This window comes from Oncorhynchus clarkii, chromosome 5 (genome assembly GCF_045791955.1).
Source record: "Oncorhynchus clarkii lewisi isolate Uvic-CL-2024 chromosome 5, UVic_Ocla_1.0, whole genome shotgun sequence".
Lineage (NCBI taxonomy): Eukaryota > Metazoa > Chordata > Actinopteri > Salmoniformes > Salmonidae > Oncorhynchus > Oncorhynchus clarkii.
The window spans coordinates 38,332,405-38,358,547 of record NC_092151.1 but is presented as its reverse complement, the minus strand read 5'-3'; the positions used below and the strand labels follow the sequence as shown (position 1 = coordinate 38,358,547).

The 26,143-nt window shown below is 42.9% G+C and overlaps 2 protein-coding genes across 5 annotated transcripts in view; one reads left to right on the top strand and one right to left on the bottom strand.

The window, feature by feature from the left end:
• Positions 1-1,530: 1,530 nt before the first annotated feature.
• Positions 1,531-16,822, top strand: LOC139408781 (mothers against decapentaplegic homolog 4-like). 4 transcript variants are annotated; one of them, XM_071153097.1, is made up of 12 exons: positions 1,541-1,851; positions 2,244-2,650; positions 2,877-3,051; positions 3,162-3,191; positions 3,296-3,499; positions 3,795-3,932; positions 7,341-7,448; positions 7,724-7,774; positions 9,289-9,472; positions 9,693-9,861; positions 14,911-15,049; positions 15,452-16,822. In XM_071153097.1, the coding sequence occupies exons 2-12, from the start codon at positions 2,411-2,413 to the stop codon at positions 15,661-15,663; spliced, it is 1,650 nt and encodes a 549-aa protein (XP_071009198.1). In that variant the 5' UTR covers positions 1,541-1,851; positions 2,244-2,410; the 3' UTR covers positions 15,664-16,822. The 4 variants fall into 4 exon arrangements, with proteins under 4 accessions (XP_071009200.1, XP_071009198.1, XP_071009199.1 ...); XM_071153098.1 differs by having other exon boundaries at positions 1,541-2,055; XM_071153099.1 differs by lacking the exon at positions 3,795-3,932 and having other exon boundaries at positions 1,531-1,851.
• A 283-nt stretch (positions 16,823-17,105) lies between these two features.
• LOC139408780 (regulatory factor X, 3 (influences HLA class II expression)) overlaps positions 17,106-26,143 on the bottom strand; it is a 68,189-nt gene continuing 59,151 nt past the window's right edge. Inside the window, exon 17 of the mRNA XM_071153096.1 lies at positions 17,106-22,558. Within this exon, the coding sequence (XP_071009197.1) occupies positions 22,266-22,558 (293 nt within the window). The 3' untranslated portion in view covers positions 17,106-22,265. The remainder of the gene's footprint in view (positions 22,559-26,143) is intronic.

The window sequence follows — 26,143 nt, the reverse complement described above, 5'->3', positions numbered from 1 at the left end:
GAGTTGTGAGCATGTGGGTCTGGGCAGTAGAGATTTAGTCGTTGTTTGTGTGCATCTGTAAGTGGTTGTTTGTATTTGGTATAAAAATATATATTTTTTTTAATTAAAAAATATATATTAAAACCTTTCAAGAGGAGTGTCATATCAGGTCAGAGAATGTGAAATCAAAGGGTGAACAATTTAGAAGGTGTTATGGCTTTTTTATTTTTTCATTTTTTATTGCAGATTACTTAATGTCTCTGCAAAATGTCAAACGTCTACATTTGGAGAAAGCAGAAGCAAAAAGGTACAGATGATGTACAAAGCCTTAGATTAAGTTTGCCAGAAAGAAGTTATTTTTCCTGAATACATAATATACTGTCCATGTCCATGGAACCAAATGAATGTTTTAAATCATTTCTGCCCACTTATTATTGGGCTAATCTATCTGCCTCAGTCCGACTCACACCCTCTACCACCCCACCATCACACATCCTTCTAGAGCCACATGCAATGCAAGCATTGGTGATAAGGAGGTGTTAGGGCCTGGAGACGTGTAGACCATCACTCAGGATGAGAAACCATTCCAAGTGGAGAGCAGTAGGGAGAGTGTGCTGTCAGATTCCTGGGCCCCAACACCAACAATCTCTATGGAACATTCAATACACCCCCCAGCCAGCCTCTGTTTACTGGCCAGTCTCTCTCTATTCACCACTGCCTGGCCCCAAACACTCCCACTTCCCTTCTCTGGCATGGATACTCTGGGGCCCTTATCATGGCGTTGCCTGCAGTACAGATGGAAAAAAAACATGTCACATCACCACTCCTCTTCTGCTGTCAGCAGACTGAAGGAGAGACAACCTCTATGGAATCACGCTGAACTTTTAAACCAACTGGACTTGGTTCTCAGTCAAGATTTGCTTTTCACTGCCATGCATTTGTTAATCAAAACTATACTGTATACTGTACCTAATAGCGATTGAGCTGTTACAGATATTATTTCAGAGTATTTATTCATGACTTGAAAGGTGATGGTTATTTATTTAGTAAATTTGATGTGCATGTGAAAGTTCAGTAGACTTATTGCATCCTGTGGAAATTAATTATTTTGAGGAAAAATAAACTTTATTTGTTTTGCAGCACGAAGACACGGTTGGCATATGGTGTTGTTGAATGAAATGCCAGATGAAATCTCCAGAATGTTGGATAAGCACATAGGTATATGGTACATTTACTTGGAAACTAATTACACTTGTAGGTTATAAACCAGGAGCAGAGATTGACTCATGAAGGCACATCTTGGTTACTCAGACCTCATTTATGGGACTTATGAACACTTCTACATGAGTTTGTAGGACAGCTGCAGGTGAAAATTACATTAATATTGTATAAATTACATGTGTTTGTCATGAATGGAAAACAGAATGAACACACCGATAAGAAATCAAAACGGAACCTTATCAGCCCTAGGGCCATGTTTTTTTGCTGTCCAGCCTGGTTCTCTGAACTCACAGAACATGCTCCCCCTGCTGACATGAGTAGCACTGGAGCAATGCACCCCATTGCACATTTGCACTGGAGTCGCGAGGGCGTTGCAGGGAGAGAGGAAATTGTTTATTTTCGTAGCTAGCGCTTTAGCATTGTTTACTAGTCAGTATATTGCGACCATTGTTTGTCTTGTTTCGCCACTGGCACAATTGAGAAACATCAAAGAGTCGCACCATATCTCAGAATTAGAAGATAGTCAAGTATTGGCTCGAACTTCGATTCAAAGAAGACTGGTTTTGTTTTCGGCGAGCAAGCTAACTAGTTCAACGATAATAACATTTTAGGTTTGCTACGAGAAAGTATTAGCATTTTGTTTTTGAAATGGTAATTTCAGCTACACTGACTATTAGCTACAACTTATCCACACGTCGTTTTTTGATTTTAAGCGAGCCTACTACTGTAGTTAGCTAGCTAGCGTATTATGCTGTTACATATGTAAACGTTAACCATAGCTATTTAGCCAGTAAGCTGGGTATTTGCGTTAGCTAACGTTAAAACGAGGAATTCTAATCAAAATAGTTAGCTTTTGTAAGTAATATTTTTGAAACTACCTAGCTAAGATTGTGTAGGAAAGTAGCTAGCTAAGTTTGTGGTGCTAACGTTTGCTTGCTAGCTAACTAAACATGGTGGCATTATTAATTTGCTTCCAGTCAATGCTTCTATGCATTGATGGTACGGTAGTGCTCTAACGTTATTTTCTTGCTCCCTCACTGCAGTCTGTCCTGTACACCCCACCTGTAGAGTGAAGGGGACACATTCCATTCTAACCCTGGCAAAAGGTTTCAGAAAATGTGTTTTTGACTCATTGATCTGGAGTGACGACTGAACTGGAAGCCTCCTTAAGATTGAACTCCAAGTTATAGAGACTGGAACGGTGAGCAAGATGTCGATCACAAACACCCCCACAAGCAATGACGCTTGTCTGAGCATCGTGCACAGCCTGATGTGCCACAGACAGGGTGGAGAGAGCGAGACCTTCGCCAAGCGAGCCATTGAGAGCCTTGTTAAGAAACTGAAGGAGAAGAAAGATGAGCTAGATTCTTTAATCACAGCCATCACCACCAACGGAGCTCACCCCAGCAAGTGTGTGACCATACAGCGCACCCTGGATGGACGCCTGCAGGTAATGGGGTAGCTTGGTCATTCATTAGGGCATCCCGAAGTAAAACATTTTGCAACTTAAAATGAAAAAGAGCGTTTCTTATTGGACAAGTTTTTTGATCGTCCCTCCCTGTTTCAGTCCCTTTGGTGCCTAATGAATTCCACCTTGGCGATAGAGGAGATATTACACTTGCATTACAGGACTGCTGTACTATGTTCATAACTCTTGTCTTCTCATCTCTGCTCAGGTTGCGGGGCGTAAAGGCTTCCCACATGTGATCTATGCAAGACTGTGGCGGTGGCCTGACCTGCACAAAAATGAACTGAAGCATGTGAAATACTGCCAGTTTGCTTTTGACCTCAAAGCTGACAACGTGTGTGTTAACCCATACCACTACGAGAGGGTGGTATCACCAGGGATTGGTGAGTGGGATTTATTTTATCCTCTCTTGAATACTGTTGTTTAGCCCCTCTGACTTTTCCTTTGAATTCTAAGTTGGATCTAATTTGTGTCCTTCTACTTCTCTTCACAGACCTTTCAGGACTGACTCTTTCAAGCTCAGGTAAGGGAGGCTCTTGCTCTGTACTAGTAATTTGCAGTTCACAATGCAGGATTAAAGTGAAGTACCCCAAAACCTCAACCCTCTCACCCTACCTGCCCTACCAGGCACACTCATGGTCAAAGATGAGTATGAATTTGAGAACCAGCCATCTCACTCCGGCGCGGACAGCCACCATCAGACCATCCAGCACCAACCCTCCAGACCGGGGGGTCCCCAGGAGTTCAGCAGCCCGGCCCTGCTCCCTTCCCCCGAGGGCAGCAGCTCAGCCTCCACCTCTGCCTTCTCCAGCCTCGCTGCTGGAGCTTCAAGTGAGACACTGTGTTGTGTTTAACCCTCCCCTGTCTTGTAGTTCATTACTCCCTTTAAATGTAAAGTTTCATTTTGTGGTGAATAAGCTTCTGACATAAATACAGGACACAGTGGATCTCTCGTACCCCAAGTCAAGGTCATGCTGAGAAGTTTTTCAGATGTGTCATTCCTGATCACTTTTGTTTGTGTGTGTGTCTGTATCGTGGTGTATGTATGTGTGTTTGTGTTTGGCTGTGTGTGCTTATTGTTTTCCATACCCACCCACCCTGGCCCGTCCTGCTTCTGTCCCTATAGCCCAGTCAAGTAGCCTTCTGTCAGGGAGCCATATCAGTGAAGGTCTGCGGCAGCTATCCTCAGGGCCAGGCCCAGCACAGGGACAGAGCTCACAGCAGAACGGCTATCCTCTGGCACAGAGTGCCACATACCATCACAGTAAGCACCCACACTCAGCCCTCAAAATTTAATACAATACCAGATACAATACTTTTCTTTAATGAATCCGACAGGAAGGATATACTGCTTCCCCAAGACCAGGCCCAAATTCCCATCATTCGTGTGAAGAAAAGATGGAAATACAGGGGGCAGAGGTCGTGGTGCCTTGTGAGGAATTAGTTGGCAAGTGGGTAAATTGCCTTTACCATCTGTTCTATTGGCCAACGTGCAATCACTGGAAAATAAACTGGAGGATCTATGATTGAGACTATCCTACCAACGGGACATGAAAACTGTAATATCTTATGTTTCACCAAGTTGTGGCTAAACGACGTCTTGGCTAATATAGAGCTGGCTGGGTTTTCCGTGCATCGGCAGGACAGAGCAGCCACGTCTGGTAAGACAAGGGGTGGGGGGTCTATTTGTCAATAATAGCTGGTGCATGATGTCTAATATTAAAGAAGTCGACCACACTTATCTACTAAGAGTTTAAAGAGTTTAAATTTATATTATTCATAGCTGTCTATTTACCACCACAAAACCGATACTGGCACTAAGACCGCACTCAACGAGCTGTATAAGGCCATAAGTAAACAAGAAAATGCACCGGTGACTTTAATGCAGGCAGACTTACCTAATTTCTACCAGCATGTGCAACCAGAGGAAAATAAACTCTAGAACACCTTTACTTCACACACAGAGATGCATACAAAGCTCTCCCTCACCCTCGTCAGATGTGGCAAGGCTTGCAAAGTATTACGGATCACAAAGGGAAACCCAGCTGCGAGCTGCCCAGTGAAGCAAGCCTACCAGATGAGCTAAATGCCTTTTATGCTCGCTTCGAGGCAAGCATGCATGAGAGCACCAGCTGTTCTGGACGAATGTGTGATAACGCGCTCCATAGTCGATGTGAGCAAGACCTTTAAACAAGTCAACATTTACAAGGCCATGAGGCCAGACGGATTACCAGGATGTGTAAACAGAGGGGACCAACTGGCAAGTGTCTTCACTGACATTTTCAACCTCTTCCTGACCGAGTCTGTAATACCTACATGTTTCAAGCAGACCACCATAGTCCCTGTGCCCAAGAAAACGAAGGTAACCTGCCTAAATAACTACTGCCCTGTAGCACTCACGTCAGGAGCCATGAAGTGCTTTGAAATGCTGGTCATGGCTCATATCAACACAATCATCCCGGAAACCCTAGACCCACTGCAAAAGGCATCCACAGATGACGCAATCGCCATCGCACTCCACATTGCCCTTTCCCAATTGGACAAAATGAACACCAATGTGAGAATGCTGTTCATTGACAACAGCTCAGCGTTCAACACCATAGTGCCCTCAAAGCTCATCACTAAGCTAATGATCCTGGGACTAAACACCTTCTGAAACTCGATCATGAACTTCCTGGCGGGCCGTCCCCAGGTGGTAAGGGTAGGCGGCAATGCCTGCCACACTGATCCTCAACACTGGGGCCCCTCCTGTACTCCTTGTTCACCCACGACTGCGTGGCCAAGCACGACTCCAACGCCATTATTAAGTTCGCTGACGACACAACAGTTGGTGGAAAAATATATTGGCTGTATAGCACACCCCCTCGTGTCTTATTGCTTAAATTCAATATGTCACGATGTGTATATGGGGCATCACTTGTTTTAACGATGCATTGTTCCTACAACGGTCGAAGATGTAACGTGCATTTCCCAAAACACCATGCAGAGAACGTTCTTTAAGTGCGTTGTTAGATACTTGGAGGATAGAAAATAAAACCATCACTGCTCTCGGATCAGCTTTATTCATTCAAATCTTACCTTTTAACATTATAATTGCTTCACAATAATGATGACGGATCAGTTTCTAGAGCGCTATCACCTATGGCTGTAAATATGGCTTATTGGCTTATTATTCAAGGCTACCCAACAAATATTTTGAGGCAAGAAATTTGACAGTAGCCTATTGGCACAATAGTGCTCAATTGATTGAACATGAAAGTGATTGAAATATATAAAAATATATTATAGGCCTGTGTAGCCTAAATATATTTGAATGCAGTCATCTCGGTTTTCATTTGAAGCATCTAGTCATCCTTCACTTTTTTTGTAACCATTGTAAAGACTTTGGTGACTTTGTAGTCAACCCTGTTCAGAAGTTATCAGCCTTCACAGTCAGACAAACCTCTTGATTTTATGTTTAGCGGAGATCTTTATCTAACGACGCACTTAGCTGTTCTACGAGTGGTCTGAGGCAGTCGATAAATAACAAGTGCAGCTTTAGTTACGCTGGTTTTGGGAAACACCACAGAGATTTAATGATGCCGCTACTAAGGTTCTAATGATGAACTTAGCCATAAGATGTTTTTGGGAAACCGGGCCCAGGGGTGCGTTCAGTTTGCTTGAACGTTTACTATGTTGCGGAACGGTTTGTGCTGAACGACACGTTTCCCCAAACCGTTCTTGCACGTTCTACAACAGACTTTGATGTACGTTTGCTCCCGTTTGGTGGGCGTGGCTTGAGGCAATAAGTGATGTATTTAAAGGGCAGTGGCCATGTTGACGGCGTTCCACAACCCAACCCCTCCCAGTTTTTAACTGGTCGTTCAGTACAGCACCGTTTCCATTCAATTGAATATGCCAGAACGTAAACAAGTACTGAACGCAGCCCAGGTCCATCACACTGTCTGGAGGTTCTGGCTCTATGATTGGATAGAGCGCACAGCTGAGCACAGTCAGCACAGATGCTTCTCTCATGTTAGTGTGCACTGAGAAAGTGGGCATGATCATAATCCATATCCCCAACTCTCCAGTAAGTCGTGACGAATTGATTTACAAAACTCAGTACGAGTCTGACTTTGTACGAGACTGAATTTAGGACAAAAATGAGCATATTTCCACATTGTAGTCAATTTAGTCAGTTTCTGACTCGTATTGATGCCCCACAGGCCATTTAAAGCAAGAGAAGTTGATTCTAAGGGCAAGTTGACCTTTAAAGGGAGTGGGCACCTGCATTCATCAGCCTAAATATAACTCACTGCCTATGCTATTAGCAATTACAGAAATGACCTGCACTTACAAGCAACCATTACAGGTAGCACTCACATTCATCCGCCCTCCATATACCATAACAGCCTTCATATTTCCTCCCTGCTGCTTTTCACAGTAACCCTATTAACTTCTCAGAACCTGGACGTTCTCAACATTTTTCTTTTCTCAAAAAAGCTTTTCAGCATTACCACATTGCATCTCCAGCGGGTTCATTCCTCCTCGGTCAGTTATAGAATTCCTCTCACCCTTGTGACTGTAACCTATGTATGTGTCGAGTGTGATTTTGAGTTGTGGTTAGTTCAAAGCTAGGTCTTTTCTTGCTATATTGATGGTCTGATGCAACGGGTGATTGTTCTGCTTTCAGGTGCCACCTCAGGCTGGCTGAGAAACGGGAACTTCTCCCCCTCAGTGCCTCACCACCAGAATGGGCACCTGCAGCACCACCAACCCATGCCCAACACCCCACACTACTGTGAGTGGCTGTGTTGGCCCCCTCTCTGGGTATACAGCTAGTGGTGCTGCCGCCAACATCTGAGCCTAACAAATGTTGTCTCCCACAAAGCAACAAGCTAACATTGATTTCATGTAACAAAGATTATGGTCTTGTGAAATGAGAGCTATTTTCCAGAAATTATGTGAATTTGTACTTATGCCATTCAACATACATGTTTTGTTCATTTAGCACGAGCAGTACAAACAGCACCATTCTCTGTATTGTTGTCTTATTTACCTGCCATTCTCTTCCAGGGCTCTCGCATAATGAGATTGCATTCCAGACCCCCATATCCAATCACCCTGGTGAGTCTGTGTGCAATGTTATTCAGAGAGTATGTGTCCCCATCTGATCCGGCATGAGGTGTGAAATACAGTGCCTTCAGAAAGTATTCACACCCCTTGACTTATTCCACATTTTGTGGTGTTACAGCCTACATTTAAAATTGATTACATGTAGATGTTTTTCACTGGCCTACACACAACACCCCATAATGTCATAGTGGAATTATGTTTTTACATTATTATTTTTTAAACAAATGAAAAGCTGAAATGTCTTGAGTCGATAAGTATTCAACCCCTTTGTTATGGCAAGCTTAACGTTCAGGAGTACAAATGTGCATAACAAGTCACATAATAAGTTGCATGGACTCACTCTGTGTGCAATAGTGTTTAACATTTATTTTTTTAATGGCTATCTCATCTCTACTCCACACATACAATTATCTGTAAGGTCCCTCAGTTGAGCAGTGAATTTCAAGCACAACCACAAAGACCAGGGAGGTTTTCCAATGGTTTGCAAAGAAGGGCACCTATTGGTATATGGGTAAAAAAATAAGCAGACATTGAATATCCCTTTGAGCATGGTGCAGTTATTAATTACATTTTGGATGGTGTCAATAAACTTAGTTACTACAAAGATACAAGCACCCTTCCTAACTCAGTTGCCGGAGAGGAAGGAAACCGCTCAAGGATTTAACCATGAGGCCAGTGGTGATTTTAAAACCGTTAGAGTTTAATGGTTGTGATAGGAGAAAACTGAGGATGGATCAACAGCATTGTAGTTATTTTGCAATGCTAACAAATGACAGAGTGAAAAGAAGGAAGCCTGTACAGAATAAAAATATTCCAAAAGATGCATCCTGTTTGCGACAAGGCACTAAAGTAATACTGCAAAAAATGTGGCAAAGAAATGTAATTATTTGTCCTGAATACAAGGTGTTATTTTTGGGGCAAACACAACACATCACCTAGTACCACTCTTCATATTTTCAAGCATAGTGGTGGCTGCATTATGTTATGGGTATGCTTCTCATTGGCAAGGACTATACACTGGAGTTGCTGCTTACAAAGACGACATTGAATGTAGCCTAGTTACAAATTCGACTTGAATAGGCTTGGAAATCTATGGCAAGACTTGAAAATGGCTGTCTAGTAATAATCAACAACCAACTTGATAGAGCTTGAATAATTTTTTTGAAGAATAATGGGCAAATATTGTACAATCCAGGTGTGCAAAGCTCGTAGGAGAGTTACCCAGAACGACTTACAGCTGCCGAAGGTGATTCTAACACTCGGGGTTGAATACTTATCTAATGAAGATTAAGTGCTTTTATTTTCCATACATAAAAATACAATTCTACTTTGACATGAGTATTTGATGTAAATCGTTGACAAAAAAAGTCCATTAAATCCATTTCAATCTTACTTTGTAATAGCACAATATGGACATAATCAAAATGTATAAATACTTTCTGAAGGGATTGTAGACGGTATAGAGACCGAGACCAATTGATGGTGGTTCTTTCGTTCTGTTCCAGCACCTGACTACTGGTGTTCCATTGCCTACTTTGAAATGGATGTTCAGGTTGGGGAGACGTTCAAGGTTCCGGCCAGCTGCCCCACGGTGACTGTGGACGGGTACGTGGATCCCTCGGGAGGGGACCGCTTCTGCCTGGGTCAGCTCAGCAATGTCCACAGGACAGAGGCAATCGAGAGAGCCAGGTACTCTACCATAGAAAAAGGAAGGATTTAATGTCTTTGCAAAATGAAATGGCTAAGTAGAGTGCCTTCCACTCCCTTCAGTTTTTTTATATCATTCATATTTTTGGAAGAGTATTAGTGTACCATAGCAATATAAAGTATTTTTTTAGGCAGATAAAATATCTTGTCATACTGTCTCTGTTTGCTTCTCTTCTTCCCTTCTTTCTTCCTGGCTCTATAGACTTCACATTGGTAAAGGGGTGCAGCTGGAGTGTAAAGGGGAAGGGGACGTGTGGGTGCGTTGCCTTAGCGATCATGCAGTGTTTGTGCAGAGTTATTACTTGGACAGGGAGGCAGGACGTGCTCCTGGAGATGCAGTGCACAAGATCTACCCCAGCGCCTACATCAAGGTGAGATATGATATTTTTTATTGTATTCCATTGAGCTTTTATTTTGTACTTTTTTTATTATTTGAATTACTTCTATTCTTATTTTTGTCGTATAGTTGAGAGGGTTACCTGCAAGTGAATATGTCATTGTACTGTGTACACACTATTGCGTATTCTGTGCATATGACACATATATTTGATATCACAGCCCACAGACTCACTGCTGAGGAATGGCACCCCTAAGTAAACAAGGACATGTTTTCTGATCTGTATTATTTACATGCATTGTGTCTCAGTGGTTATTTGACTGCTATGGAAGGTTGATTGTTCTCAAAACTGGTTAAAATCCTTACGTTTTAGACCGTTGAACCTTTGGATGAGCACAGTTATTCAAATATCTGAACTGACTTTAGTATTCATTTTTGAGAAGATACAAATAAGGCCAGTTTTAAAAGTTAAAAAGCTAAATTCGATTATCCACGTGACATTGTTACATACAAGGATATACCATGACATTTGATGTAATAAACAACAAATGTTTGAATGCACGCTCAGTAGCTTACATTTATATTTATTTATATTTTTGTCGGCCAATCAAAGCGGGACTTTATTCATTTAAAGGCTACATTTCTAGCAAGTGAATTGATGAGATATTTAATCAATGCAAGATGGAATCAAAATGACAGAATTAAAAGTTAACTAATGAGGAGGAGTAAGCCAACAGGTAGGTTGTTTAATCTGAATGGGTGTTATGTGTAAACAAGGACAGGGAGAAAGCACAACAAAATATAGCACCATTTAGCCTAGCTGGCTTCTTTTATCCAGTGTTTCCCAACTCCAGTCTTCAAGTACCTCCAACACAAGGTTTCCGTTAGGGTTATAAAAAAAATAATAGAAAAGCCGTTAAATAAATATTTTGCACCCGCTACAGATGGCTATATTGTTCTGCTAATACAGGACTAGTAAAGGCCCAGTGCATTATTTTTGTATCAAAAACTGATTTTTCAGGGGGTGCCAGCTATGGATATTTTCATCTGTCTCATTAAACCGCTTGCATGGGCGGTGCCCTTTTGACAACTGTGTTTTCCCGCTAATTGCATTATGGATCAAACATTTGCACATGGTCTAATGCCTTGTGCGCATTGCTGTGCTTATAATGTGAAGAATAGTTAAGCAACATTTTAAGCTAAACTTTCTGATCTGTTGCATCGGACTCATTTGCTTTAAAAAAAAAAAAAAAAAATGTAACCTAGGCATACTGATTGTATGAATTTGGCATCTATCTTCCCACAACTGTCCCAGAGTCTGTTTGGAATAGTCTATTTCTACCTCGACAAGCTGACCAATAGAATAGATCATATCTAAAAACCAACTTCTTACTTAAGGACTGCACATTGTTGCATCCTCGACGTGCATGTTCTGTTAATATGAATTGCCATAATCTACATGGGATTTCTGTCATTCTGAGCACCGCGGGTGGACACCCTAAAGGTTACGCACCCAATGCATAAGGGTCCGGCAGATTTCTCTAATGTCCGGTAAATTAAAATGGAAAACTTGCCCCTACAGTACACATTTTTATTGTAGCCGTGGACAAGCACATCTGATTCAACTTGTCAACTAATCATCAAGCCATTTGATTCATTCAATCAGGTATGTTTGTCTGGGGCTGCGACAAACATGTGTGCTGTTGTGGGGGGTACTGGAGTTGGGAAACACTGCTGTAATCGATGCAGTCGAGACCTGCAGTCAAGACCAGCACTATCAGATGGGCTGATAAATAGCATATGGTAGCTAGAAGTTTTCTAACTAGCATGAGTCGGCTTTGATACATTCTACATCTCTCTCTGCTTGCCCTGCACTCCTGCGTCCCAAACACACCGGCCCCTCCCCCTGTTGCAACAGCAGAGTGCCACCACTTGTCCCTCGCGCAGCAATGAGTGCTCAGGTTAAAGAAAATAAGTACAAAAAACCCCAATGTATTTCGACTATCCGGATATCAAATTTCATAATATATTATTTGAATAGTGAAATTATTTCAGTTGCCCATCTCTAGTTGAACCCCTCTTTTTTTATTATTATTTTTTATTTCACCTTTATTTAACCAGGTAGACTAGTTGAGAACAAGTTCTCATTTACAATGGCGACCTGGCCAAGATGCAAAGCAGTGCGACACAAACAACAACAGAGTTACACATGGAATAAACAAACATACAGTCAATAATACAATAGAAAAAGTATATATACAGTGTGTGCAAATGAGGTAGGATAAGGCAATAAATAGGCCATAGTGGCGAAATAGTTAAAATATAGCAATTAAACACTGGAGTGATAGATGTGCAGAAGATGAGTGTGCAAGTAGAGATACTGTGATGCAAAGGAGCAAAATAAATTAAATAACAGTATGGGGATGAGGTAGTTGGATGGGCTATTTACAGATGGGCTATGTACAGGTGCAGTGATCTGTGAGCTGCTCTGACAGCTGGTGCTTAAAGCTAGTGAGGGAGATATGAGTCTCAAGCTTCAGTGATTTTTGCAGTTCGTTCCAGTCATTGGCAGCAGAGAACTGGAAGGAAAGGCGGCTGAATGAGGAATTGTCTTTGGGGGTGACTAGGGAAATATACCTGCTAGAGCACGTGCTACGGGTAGGTGCTGCTATGGTGACCAGTGAGCTGAGATAAGGCGGGGCTTTACCTAGCAAAGACTTATAGATGACCTGGAGCCAGTGGGTTTGGTGACGAATATGAAGCGAGGGCCAGCCAACGAGAGCATACAGGTCGCAGTGATGGGTAGTATATGGGGTTTTGGTGACAAAACGGATGGCACTGTGATAGACTACATCCAGTTTGCTGAGTAGTGTTGGAGGCTATTTTATAAATGACATCGCCGAAGTCGAGGATCATTTTTACGAGGGTATGTTTGGCAGCATGAGTGAAGGATGCTTTGCTGCGAAATAGGAAGCCGATTCTAGATTTCATTTTGGATTGGAGATGCTTTAATGTGAGTCTGGAAGGAGAGTTTACAGTCTAACCAGACACCTAGGTATTTGTAGTTGTCCACAAGTCAGAACCGTCCAGAACCGTAGTGATGCTGGATGGGCGGGCAGGTGTGGGCAGCGATCCGTTGAAGAGCATGCATTTAGTTATACTTGCATTTAAGAGCAGTTGGAGGCCACGGAAGGAGAGTTGTATGGCATTGAAGCTTGTCTGGAGGTTAGTTAACACAGTGTCCAAAGAAGGGCCAGAAGTATACAGAATGGTGTCGTCTGCGTAGAGGTGGATTAGAGAATCACCAGCCGCAAGAGCAACATTGATGTATACAGAGAATAGAGTCGGACCGAGGATTGAACCCTGTGGTACACACAGAGACTGCCAGAGGTCCGGACAACAGGCCATCCGATTTGACACACTGAAATCTGTCTGAGAAGTAGTTGGTGAACGAGGGGAGGCAGTCATTTGAGAAACCAAGGCTGAGTCTGCCGATAAGAATGTGGTGATTGACAGAGTCGAAAGCCTTGGCCAGGTCGATGAATACAGCTGCACAGTATTGTCTCTTATCGATGGCGGTTATGATATTGTTTAGTACCTTGAGTGTGGCTGAGGTGCACCCATGACCAGCTCGGAAACCAGATTGCATAGCGGAGAAGGTACGGTGGGATTCGAAATGGTCGGTGATCTGTTTGTTAACTTGGCTTTCGAAGACCTTAGAAAGGCAGGGTAGGATAGATATAGGTCTGTAGCAGTTTGGGTCTAGAGTGTCTCCCCCTTTTGAAGAGGGGGGATGACCGCAGCAGCTTTCCAATCTTTGGGGATCTCAGACAATACAAAACAGAGGTTGAACAGGCTAGTAATAGGGGTTGCAACAATTTCAGCGGATAATTTGAGAGAGGGTCCAGACTGTCTAGCACGGCGGATTTGTAGGGGTCCAGATTTTGCAGCTCTTTCAGAACATCCGCTATCTGGATTTGGGTGAAGGAGAAATGGGGAGGCTTGGGCAAGTTGCTGTGGGGGGTGCAGGGCTGTTGACCGGGATAGGGGTAAATAGGTGGAAAGCATGGCCAGCTGTAGAAAAATGCTTTTCGAAATTCTCAATTATTGTGGATTTATTGGTGGTGACAGTGTTTCCTAGCCTCAGTGCAGTGGGCAGCTGGGAGGAGGTGCTCTTATTCTCCATGGACTTTAGTGTCCCAGAACTTTTTGGAGTTTGTGCTACAGGATGCACATTTCTGTTTGAAAGAGCTAGTCTTTGCTTTCCTAACTTCCCTGAAAAGTTGTATATCGTGGGGGCTATTTGATGCTAATGCAGTATGTCACAGGATGTTTTTGTGCTGGTCAAGTGCAGTCAGGTCTGGAGTGAACCAAGAGCTATATCTGTTCCTGGTTCTACATTTTTTGAATGGGGCATGCTTATTTAAGATTGTGAGGAAAGCACTTTTAAAGAATAACCATGCATCCTCTACTGACGGAATGAGGTCAATATCCTTCCAGGATACCCGGGCCAGGTCAATTAGAAAGGCCTTCTCGCTCAAGTGTTTCAGGGAGAGTTTGACAGTGATGAGGGGTGGTCGTTTGACCGCCGACCCATTACGGACGCAGGCAATGAGGTAGTGATCGCTGAGATCCTGGTTGAAGACAGCAGAGGTGTATTTGGAGGGCAGGTTGGTTAGGATGATCTCTATGAGGGTGCCTGAGTTTACGGATTTGGGGTTGTACCTGGTAGGTTCCATGATAATTTGTGTTAGATTGAGGGCATCAAGCTTAAATTGTAGGATGGCCGGGGTGTTAAGCATGTCCCAGTTTAGGTCACTTAACAGCACGAGCTCTGAAGATAGATGGTGGGCAATCAATTCACAGCTGGGGGCAGAAGGTGGTCTATAGAAAGCGACAATGGTGAGAGACTTGTTTCTGCAAAGGTGGATTTTTAAAAGTAGAAGCTCACAGACCTGGATAGTAAAACAGAACTCTGCAGTAGATTGCTACTCCGCCCCCTTTGGCAGTTCTATCTTGTCGGAAAATGTGTGTAGTTTGCCCCATTGTGTGTAGTCCCTAACCCTCCCTGTGTGCTGTGCAGGTGTTTGACCTGCGCCAGTGCCACAGGCAGATGCAGCAGCAGGCAGCCACAGCACAGGCGGCAGCCGCAGCACAGGCAGCAGCAGTGGCTGGAAACATCCCCGGGCCTGGCTCTGTAGGAGGCATCGCCCCCGCCATCAGTGAGTCTCTCTTCAGACTATTCATCCTTTAACCTGTCTGCCAAGCAATATATCCATCTGTCTTGTCTCCGAGCATCTCAGGACCTTACAGAAATGGCTAAATGTGTGCACTGCCTTAGACATGTAACTCTATATAGGTAGTGAATCATTCTATCAAACATGTAGTACTACCCTCTAACTGGGCTCGAGTGGCGCAGCGGTCTAAGAGGTATCACTGCAGTACCTTGTTCGAATCCAGGATGCATCACAACCGGCCGTGATTGGGAGTCCCATAGGGCGGCGCAGAATTGACCCACCAACATCCGGGTTTGGCCGTCATTGTAAATAAGAATTTGTTCTTAACTGACTTGCCTAGTTAAATTTTAAAAAATGTAACTATTGTTTGTAACCCTCTCCCTCCAGGTTTGTCTGCGGCGGCAGGTATAGGAGTGGACGACCTGCGCAGGCTGTGTATCCTGAGGATGAGCTTTGTGAAGGGCTGGGGGCCTGACTACCCCCGGCAGAGCATCAAGGAGACTCCGTGCTGGATTGAGATCCATCTCCACCGTGCCCTGCAGCTACTGGATGAGGTGCTGCATACCATGCCCATCGCTGACCCCCAGCCCCTGGACTGAGTTATAGAACGGCAACACTAACTCGACTTTGTTTAGAACTGACAACACCACATGCTGGACTGACTGACTGACTGCCCATGCCGCGTAGGCTAGCCATTTGAACGCTGTCTGGGATGAGAGAGGGGTGTGAATTATTATTTTTTTCTACCCACTGGCATCAAAGCCAGCCAGGGTTCCTTCTCTGAAGATACCAGCTCATGAATCTATTTTCTACTTGCCTCAGAATCAGGATATACAGTCGTTACTAATGGATGCTTTTCATTCTGTTCTATTCATATCCTGTTCATTGACTGACAGAAGGCCATGACATGACACTTTATATACTGTATTTGAGTTTCAATGCTGTTTTTTTTAATGGTATATTAGCTTAATTAAGCACTTTATTGGTTTGCTTTTCATGTGCTTGTTTTCAGTATGTTAGCTTAATTAAGCACTTTATTGGTTTGCTTTTCATGTGCTTGTTTTCAGTATGTTTAGGTATGCAGTGTGAGGGGTAGTTTCCGCATACATTTCTAGTTTATCTTAGAATATTCAGCTTTTGTAGCGATGAGTGGGATCCAGGCCAGATGGTGTTCACTTCAATAATGTTTTCAGATGCCTCAATGTCTAGACAGGTGTTCAGTTCATTAACATTTATCTCCACTTCATATTTCTGTAATCATGCCTTTGATGAATTGACTTGTGGTAACATTCCTTGGAGATATTGAAGGAAAGGTAAGGAAGTCTGAAGCCATATTGATGCCAAATGAACCCATATGAAAGGAAACAGTTCAGAGCACAGTCGTGTGTCAGTATTGTGAAAGTTGTAAATAAATACATGTTTTTATGACCAGATGCTGCACTGAGAATATCAGCAATTGGGTGGGCCTGGACTACTTGTCACCGGGTTGTTCGAGCCGTGGTATGATGCAAAACTACTTGTTTACTGTTCTAATTATGTTGGTAACATGTTTATAATAGCAATAAGGCACTGCTTAGCTGTGGTATATTGGCCATATACCACTCCCTTTTTGGGCCTTATTGCTTAATTATATATTTTTCTGCCTCATGAGCATATGTTTTACAGTTAGAAAATGATATATGTAGGCTAAGGACAGACATGATCCAGTGCTTGTCCTTTACCTTCATAATTAATGGAAATAAAATGGTGTATAATTTGTTTGGTGTTCATTCTTTCGCTTGGTCTTAGCACACAGCAAGGTTCTCCCTGTGGTGTATAAGAGGAAACACGCATCAGTCGAGTACTTCAGCAGGTGGCTGTCCTATTGCCTCTGACAAAAATATGTAGTGTAAATTTCCAGCCGATTCGACATGTTGCCTTACCACTGATTATACAGCAGTTGATCACCAATACTTTTATCCGTTCATCTTCTGTGTGTCCCTTCTCTATGACAACAGTCATAACAATGACTTATTTTTAACAAGAAAAGTTTATTAATTTAAAGACAAGCCACAAATTAAGAAAACAACACTAAGCTAGCCTGAGCTCAAGTCTGAAATATTCAGAAAACCAAACTACATGTCTTTAATAGTTCCTATATTTCCATCATTATGACACACTGAGGGCTCTATTCAATCTATTGCTGAAGCTTTACAGATTGCGCGATAGAACTGTAAAAGGTATTTCCGATTGAGCCGACATATGCAGCGTTTACCGTGAATGCAGTCTCTGCTAACTTCGGAACATTGCCTTTAAATTGAATAGAGCCCTTGGCCTTAATGTTAATATACCTTTATAAATATAAAAGTTCCACAGTTTCATCTTTTATGTAAAATACACATTACAAATCACCCTACACTTATTGGTTCTCTTGCCAATTTCAGAAGATTGTATATACTAAGACTTGAAACTTGAAACAAAAAGAAAGTCACATGATATGTATCTATAAATACAATACATTATCCAAAACAAGAGAAATCACAAAAGTACTTTGCCAACATATCAGATGAAATAAAACTCATCCAAAAAGAACAAAACAAATAAATATTTCTTCCCATTTTGTCTATATTTACATCTTAGGGGGAAAGGGGTTCAAGGAAAAAGTTTCCCTAATATCCACTGCCAAATGCTTGTGCTTGCATTAGAGCGTGCTACAGTGGGCCACAACTCACTAGACTGTCAAATGGCACTTAAATTAGATCAAGAAAATATTGAAAATCAAACTGAATAAAGCCACCATACAGCAATCAGTGAATATCATACAACAAAAGGAAATGATAATGATAGTACAGTGTTGCCATTGGCAAATATCCCAGTCCAGGAGTACTCCAATCTTTCTCTTAGTTTAGTGATAATGTAAATCTGTAGTAGTTCTCTCCTAAAGCTCCATCCAACAGCAAATATGTGGAGAAAGCCCCACCCAGTGTAAATTGTCATGTTTGGTCATTGGTCCGTGACAGTTGACCAGTAGTCAGTTGGATGAGGTCAGAATTAAGGATAGGACTGTACGATCCCATAGGCCCATATCCTCTTCTCCATGTGAGCAGCCATTTTCACCTCTTCCATAAAGTCTGCTCTAAAGAGCCTGTGTCTGGAGCCAGGAGTCAGACCAGAGACGTTAGGCCCAGCTGTCTGGGTCAAATTAAAGGCACTGGAGTCTTGTGGATCAGTGAAGCTGATGTATTCTCACCACTTCCAACTGACAGTTTGAGAATAGCTGATATGTTTTTCAGGATGTCAAGATTGTTTCCTTTTCATTTTTTGTTGTTGTAGTTGCTGTATCAAACCTTTTAGGTTAGAAATGGGCTCAATTAATCAAGGCCCTATTGTCTTCTAACGCCACACGTTGCCAGGAGCCATCAGTGACGTAAGACAATGGGGAAGGAGCTATAATATTTTTTGTTCCAAACAAATAAACGTATTACTTTTTGTGAATGGTTATCTATGATTACAACATAATTTGTGTTGACAGAATTGGCTTGAGTCCAGTTTTGAAACAGGCAGGTTTGATGAGGTCGCAGAGTGAATACAGCATTTACAATCTGGCACATATTCCAAAGAAAACCAAACACAAAGTAGACAAACCAATAGATTCTAGCAGCACAAAAAGGCATGCAAGATCAAAAAAAGCACTTTCAAGATTCTAAAGCACATCTGTAAGCTGTTTGCACTCCAGGCACAAATGAATACACAATTCATCTTAACATCTTCAGTATTTTCCGGACAAAAAGGTCAATGTTCAAAGTTCAAGAGCCATCTCTAATGACATGTTAGGTGACTGACTGTACAGTCAGGTTGAGTAAGATCTTGTAATTTCTGTGTGGTCAGAGTTTGACATGTAAACAAATGCCCAAAGCCTTCAATAACCTGTAAGCAAGGTCAATTGCCTTTTCAGTCTAAAGTGAATGCACTTTATCTTCAGTGAACTAGTAAAAGGCATTATCAGTAGAATGGCCCTTTCTCATAAAGTAAATCACACATGCACAATCTGCTAAGTACCATATATATCTAAAGAAAATGTAGTTGATAAAATAAATTCATGATCCTCTGAAAACATAATTTCCAGTTTTTTAGCAGGTACATTTTGTTTCTCAGTAGTAAAAATCGTCAGAACTCATTCACTACAAGAACAAAAGTATGTGGACACCTGCTCGTCGAAATCATGGGCATTAATATGGAGTTGGTCTCTCCTTTGCTGCTATAACAGCCTCCACTCTTCTGGGAAGGCTTTTAGGCCTGGCTTGCATTCAGCCTTCCAATTCATCCCAAAGATGTTCGATGGGGTTGAGGTCAGGGTCTGTGCAGGCAAGTTTTTGTGCTGACGTTGCTTCCAGAGGCAGTTTAGAACTCGTTAGTGAGTGTTGCAACCGAGGAGAGACGATTTTTACGCGCTACGCGCTTCAGCACTCGGTGTTCCCGTTCTGTGAACTTGTGTGGCCTACCACTTCACTTCGGAGTGGTTGTTACTCCTAGACGTTTCCACTTCACAATAACAGCACTTAGAGTTGACTGGGGCAGCTCTAGCAGGGCAGAAATTTGACGAACTGACTTGTTGGAAATGACGGTGCCACGTTGAAAGTCACTGAGCTCTTCAGTGAGGCCAAACTACTGACAAAGTTTGTCTATGGAGATTGCATGGCTGTGTGATCGATGATTTTATACACCTGTCAGCAACGGGTGTGGCTGAAATAGCTGAATCCACTGATTTGAAGGGATGTCCACATACTTTTGTATATATAGTGTAATTTCATTTTTAAGACTGGTATGGATACGTGTGCATAACTTAAGAATAACTTCTCAAATAGTAAAACAAAAGCACAATAAATACCAATAAATAAAGTCTAGGCAAAGCATTGGTGCATACAGTTCTCCAGATATGAGAGTTAAACAAAAAACAGAAAAGTAATTTCAGTAGTATCAACAAGATTCTTCCAGTTCAACACCTTTTGCCAGTGTGTTGTCCATTTCCTAAAAGCGATCAATAAAATCAAGTACAAAATGTGTATCCAGTGTCGTCAGAAGCTGGTCCCCATGCCCCCGCCCATTTCACAGTCAATCGACCAATCACAGAAGAGCTAGCTACCAACAAAACAACCACGGATGACAGATCAACCACATGAAAAACAAAACAAATAAAGATGAATACATACGTATTGTATCATCCTTATATATATCTATCTATCTATATATATATATATATCTTTAAATATCAGAAAATATCTACTTTTGGTCCACTATACAAAAATGCACTTTACAACCGATAGAACAAGAGATGATGATGTGGACTGAGGACTGAATGGGCTAAAATGACAATGTGTATTTTTAGCTGTGTAGTGTGAGAGGCATATAGTGTTATTGTGGTGTGTCGTGGGAGTAGTAAGGATACATATGTGTGTGAGAACAAGGTTTGGTGACGTGCTGCATGTGTTAAAAGGCTGGTACCGCTGGTGTGAGGTAGGGTGACTAGTGGGTGTGCCCCGCGCTCGGACTCATTCATCCACGACAACCACAACGGTACGCGCAACCATCCTCTCCATCAGGTCGAGCGCTGACGTCGGCACACGCGCACGCTTCACCCGATTGCACATGCCAAAGCAGGAGCAGGCCTCGAGAGAGAGTGAGAGCAGGAACGAGGCAACACACCCACATCAGTGGGAAACCGAACAAACAAACAAAAAGTGATAGAACCGGCACAATCCAGAGAAAACTACAAGCACCTCTGAACCTGCACCTCCCCAGCCTTCAGTAACACCAACGAGCCAGCCCAAATCCAGCCACAAGTCACCAGAGAGAGGGCCAAAGCTGTGGCTGGGACAGTAACGCAGAATGTACTATCCCTCCCCACAACCACATAATCAGTCAGGACTACATGGACAGCTGCAGTAAGGGTTATTAAGGCACTAGGATGAAGCCGAGGTACATAGAATCCCTGACATTCAGTCTGCTCTGCAACACCACCCACAGCACTGTTGGGACAGGAAAACGGGACACGCAGCAGCCTCGCCGGGACCACTGTGGCGGCCATGATGGCTCTCACTCTCTGCCAGTTTCCTCTGGTTGGTTTGTTTTTTTGGTCCATTCACAACTTAAGACATCTACCAAGATAGAAACTACAAACACACACACTGAGAACATGTCGGTAGATTATACGAGTCTTAACTAATTACATTTTTATCACACTATCCAGGATCTAAATCCAACCAAACCAAGGCAATAAGTCAAGAGCATCCCATACGATGCATGAAGTGCGTAGAAAAGCTAGTGTTGTAGTGGTATAGTACATCCAGTCCGTCTGTCTGTCTCGCCTCGTGTTTCTATAGAGTAGCAGCACGCATAAGAGTACGTCTTTCTTCATGGGCAGAACAAACTTCACGGCTAGAAGCCATTAGGGGTTATCAGGGGATCATGGCTACGATTATACACTATTCAATAAATCATAGAACGCAAAACAGCTGCCACATCACAAGCAATCATACATCACCGAATGTCATATCTAAACAAAGGTTTGAAATACACAAAAAAGTCAACAACAACAAAAATCTCATATCGTTCAACTCAATTCTGTCCTTAACTGGAATGTGTCAATGCTTTCTCTGTAAGAACGTATATCACCTCATGATTGGGAGGAATATCTGCTAATGTGAGAGAACAGCACCTCTGTTTTGTTTATTATATATGCACTATATAAGAAACAACCCGATCTAAGAGTGAACCAAGAGTACTCTTATCAATCAATCACATCGCTCATCTGGGGCTGGTGGCTTGGATTTGAGCTTTGAATATATACCCTCCCCTCTACACAGCTAGGGTCAGTCAGTGTCTCACATCTGGCAGCATCTCATGGGTCACCCCCCCCTCCCTCACCCAGCATCCCCTCCCAGAGGACAGAAATATGGGATGACAGCAGACAGAGGCGGCCCGCCCACATTCCTATTCACATCCAGCTCTCTTAATCTATCCACGGTTTGTGTGACGCCAGTGGCTGTGGTCATGGTGATTTTCATCGTCCTCTAGTGGCCTGGGGGCGGAGGAGAGCAGAGAAAACACAGCACATGACAGAGGGAAATAGTGCAGACGTGTGTGTGAGACAGCGTGACCCATTGAAATAGAGAGGGAGAGACAGACAGATCAAGAGAAGAGTGGTTTGTGGGCGTCTCTCTCTTCAGACGGAGGCGTAGGTGTTGCCGGTGGCGCTGCAGTGGCGGATGGTGGGGGTGGCGGCAGAAGGGGTGAGGATGTGCTCAGCGTGGTCCTGGGGGGGCTGGGGCAGGGAGTGCAGGATACCCGGCTGCACCACCCCCACCACGGGGTTACAGCCGTCCTCCAGAGCCCCCACCTGAATCACCTGGATCACCTGGTGCTCATGCTGCAACTCAGCCTTCTCCCGCTTGGCCAACGGCTCCCCAGACTCCTCCATGTCCTCCTCCAGGTCACTGTCCATCTCACTCACCTCGTCTGGAGACAAAGACAAGCGGACAGGGTCAGTCAGTCAGACAGACAGGTAGACAGACAGACAGACAGATGTACAGGGTTAGAATGCCGACTCTTCAGGATTCTCATTAGTCAGGTTGGACCATTGTGTTTGCAGGAAAGGCTGATGGGCCTGAAGACCCGACTTTGAATTGCATAGAATTCTACGTTGGGCAAGAATGAGTGTTTGGATCAGGAAAGTTCTCTCTCACAACCTCTCTCTATAAGCCAGAATGCTGAATAAAATGATATTTTACCGGTTGTCTGAGTGGTTGGTCCTTTTGAAGGAACACTATATAAAACAGAAAATGATGTGGACAGCCCTTCAAATGAGTGGATTCGGAACTGAGGCAGGACTACAAACATGTTTTAAACACCCTCACTAGCACATAGAAGAGAATAATTATATCTGGCACCCTCCCGTGCTACCAAAGGGCTTCGGAACATTTCAGACAACTCTTTGCCCCGAACAAGTACTTGAAGAAAACTTTCCAACGACAGGAAAATCTCTTTTTGAACAACGCAGGGGTTCCAGGCTTATTTCGAGCAACATCACAAACTGTTTTAGAGACTGACAGACAGGGTCTGGTAGTGCTCCAGTGCTCCCTGTCAGAATAAGCAACAGAGGACTGTAGAAATGGCACTATGGTTATTGTGAGTAACCCAATTTACAGTGCCTTCAGGAAAGTATTCAGACTTTTTCCACATTTTGTTACGTTACAGCCTTCTTCTAAAATCGATAGATTTTTCCTCATCAATCTACACACAATACCCCATAATGACAAAGCAATACCCCATAATGCCACTGAAAAACATCCCCATGCAGCCACCACCATGCTTCATCGTAGGGATGGTGCCCTATTTCTTAAAGATGTGACGCTTGGTTTCATCAGACCAGAGAATCATGTTTCTCGTGGTCTGAGAGTCTTTAGGTGCATTTTGGCACTCCAAGTGGGCTGTCATGTGCCTTTTACTGAGGAGTGGCTTCTGTCTGGCCACTCTACCATAAAGGCCTGATTGGTGGAGTGCTGCATAGATCTTTCTGGAAAGTTCTCCCATCTCCATAGAGGAACTCTAGAGCTCTGTCAGAGTGACCATCGGGTTCTTGGACACCTCCCTGACGAACGCCCTTCTCCCCCGATTGCTCAATTTGGCCGGGCAGCAATGATCAATGGAAACAGGATGCACCAGAGCTCAATTTCAAGTCTCATGGCAAAGGGTCTGAATACTTATGTAAATAAGGTATTTATGTATTTTATTAATACATTTGCAAAAAAAAAGTCAAGGGGTCTTTATACTTTCCAAAGGCACTGTATGTTCCTTTAACTCTGCCTTCTAGTGAGGTTATACAAACTGTTATCTCCTACCATTCTGCTAGATTGGAGACTGTCAGAAAATGTGGTTGTAACGTTAATAATTTGGTTGTTATTCTATTGGTTACCTCGAAGGCAGATGCCCCAGTGGCAGAGTAGCCCACACTCATTGAATATGGTGCTTTGAAATGTTAGAGCAATCACAAGTAAAATCTTTCTTGTGATTGCCTCATTACTGAGCATTAAGATGATTGCATGTTTCTCACTGAAACATAGCTGTCATCAGACTTTAGTGCCATTCTTATTGAAGCCTCCCCCTCGGTCTACAGATTTTCATACTCTATCAGCCTCTATTTTTACTAATGCTCTTAGCTCTATGGACATTTTGTTTGGCGACTTTGGGTATTTTGAGCATCATGCTGTACTGTTTAAATGTCAGCCACCAGTGATGGCCATAACCCTGTATAGGCCACCAAAGCACTGCCCCACTTTCTTTACTGGTTTATCTGAACTATTGCCTATTGTCCTTAAGATGATAGAATCATTGTGTTGGGCGATTTTAATATTCATGTTGACAAAGAGACTGACTCAAAGGCCATTGAATTTATGAATCTTTTGAGCTCTATGGACTTTATCCAACATGTTACCGGGCACACCCATAGCTGCAGCCATACCAGGTTATTGCCAAGGGGCTTTGTATTGACATATCCTCTATTGTTGATGTTGCTTTATCTGATCACCAGTGTATTTTCTACTACCTTGTTGCCCATAGCACAGGGTAACACTGAACGCATTATTAAGAAACGCTATCTTACCTCTGAAGTTGCTACAGATTTTATTGAGTGTATGAACAATAATCCACCACCCATTCTGCCTTCATCTTGTGATGATTTAGTTGATAACTTTAATAGCAAATTAAGGGCAACCATTGATGCCATAGCTCCAGTGAGGTTGGGGTTAGTCCGGGTTAGGGAGGGGTTGGCCGGTAGGGATATCCTTGTCTCATCGCGCACCAGCGACTCCTGTGGCGGGCGGGCGCAGTGCGTGCTAACCAAGGTTGCACGGTGTTTCCTTCGACACATTGGTGCGGCTGGCTTCCGGGTTGGATGCGCGCTGTGTTAAGAAGCAGTGCGGCTTGGTTGGGTTGTGTATCGGAGGACTCATGACTTTCAACCTTCGTCTCTCCCGAGCCCGTATGGGAGTTGTAGCGATGAGACAAGATAGTAGCTACTAAACAATTGGATACCACGAAATTGGGGAGAAAACGGGGTAAAAAAATATATATTTTTAAATCCCCCAAAAATTCACCAAAAAAAGCACCTTACATGCTGACCAATTGCGTAGCGTGCGCGAGCGTTGCAAAATAAATGTAAGCATACATGTGGATACACGTGGATTCAATTATTGCACCCACACTTCTCGCGTGTGCCAATGAGCGCCTGTGTTGCCAAACGCTAAAAAAGAAGTCAGTTCCATTTGTTATGCTGAACGCAGTGCAAGTCCTGCCTCTTCCATCTCCTCATTGGTTTATTCAAGCAGATATCCACGTGCCATCTCCTCATTGGTTATACCCACGTGGGTGATTGAAAGATGAACTGAGTTTGGTCGGTCGTGTGGTAACTATGAAAGTGAGATGCCAATCACCATATAAAGTCCAAAGAAGAAAAAGCCTGGAAGGAGGAGAGATTACTAAAAACGATTCGGTTGACCGTTTTGTGTGGATTAATTGTCGGAGTAGAGGACCTTGCACATTTCAGGTAAAATAACAAGTCAACATTTATATCCCAGGACAAATTAGCTAGCTACAGCAAGCTAGCTAAATAGGACAAATTAGCCAGCAACTGCAAGCTAGCTAGCTAAATTGTCATAAATGTTAAATTCTTTTTGACCTGTCCCCAAATTAATATAATTGGTTCAGGGTTTGTTTTGATATTTCAACCTGCATGTCGTGATCGCGTTTGGTGTGGGGGGACAAAATCTATTTGCGGATGGTTTGGCTACAGTGTTAGGGTGCATTTTAGCTCAGTTGGTGTCATTATTTTGTTTTTTTATTTAATGTACAGTGGGGCAAAAAAGTATTTAGTCAGTCACCAATTGTGCAAGTTCTCCCACTTAAAAAGATGAGGCCTGTAATTTTCATCATAGGTACACTTCAACTATGACAGACAAAATGAGAAGAAAAAAATCCAGAAAATCACATTGTAGGATTCTTAATTAATTAATTTGCAAATTATGGTGGAAAATAAGTATTTGGTCA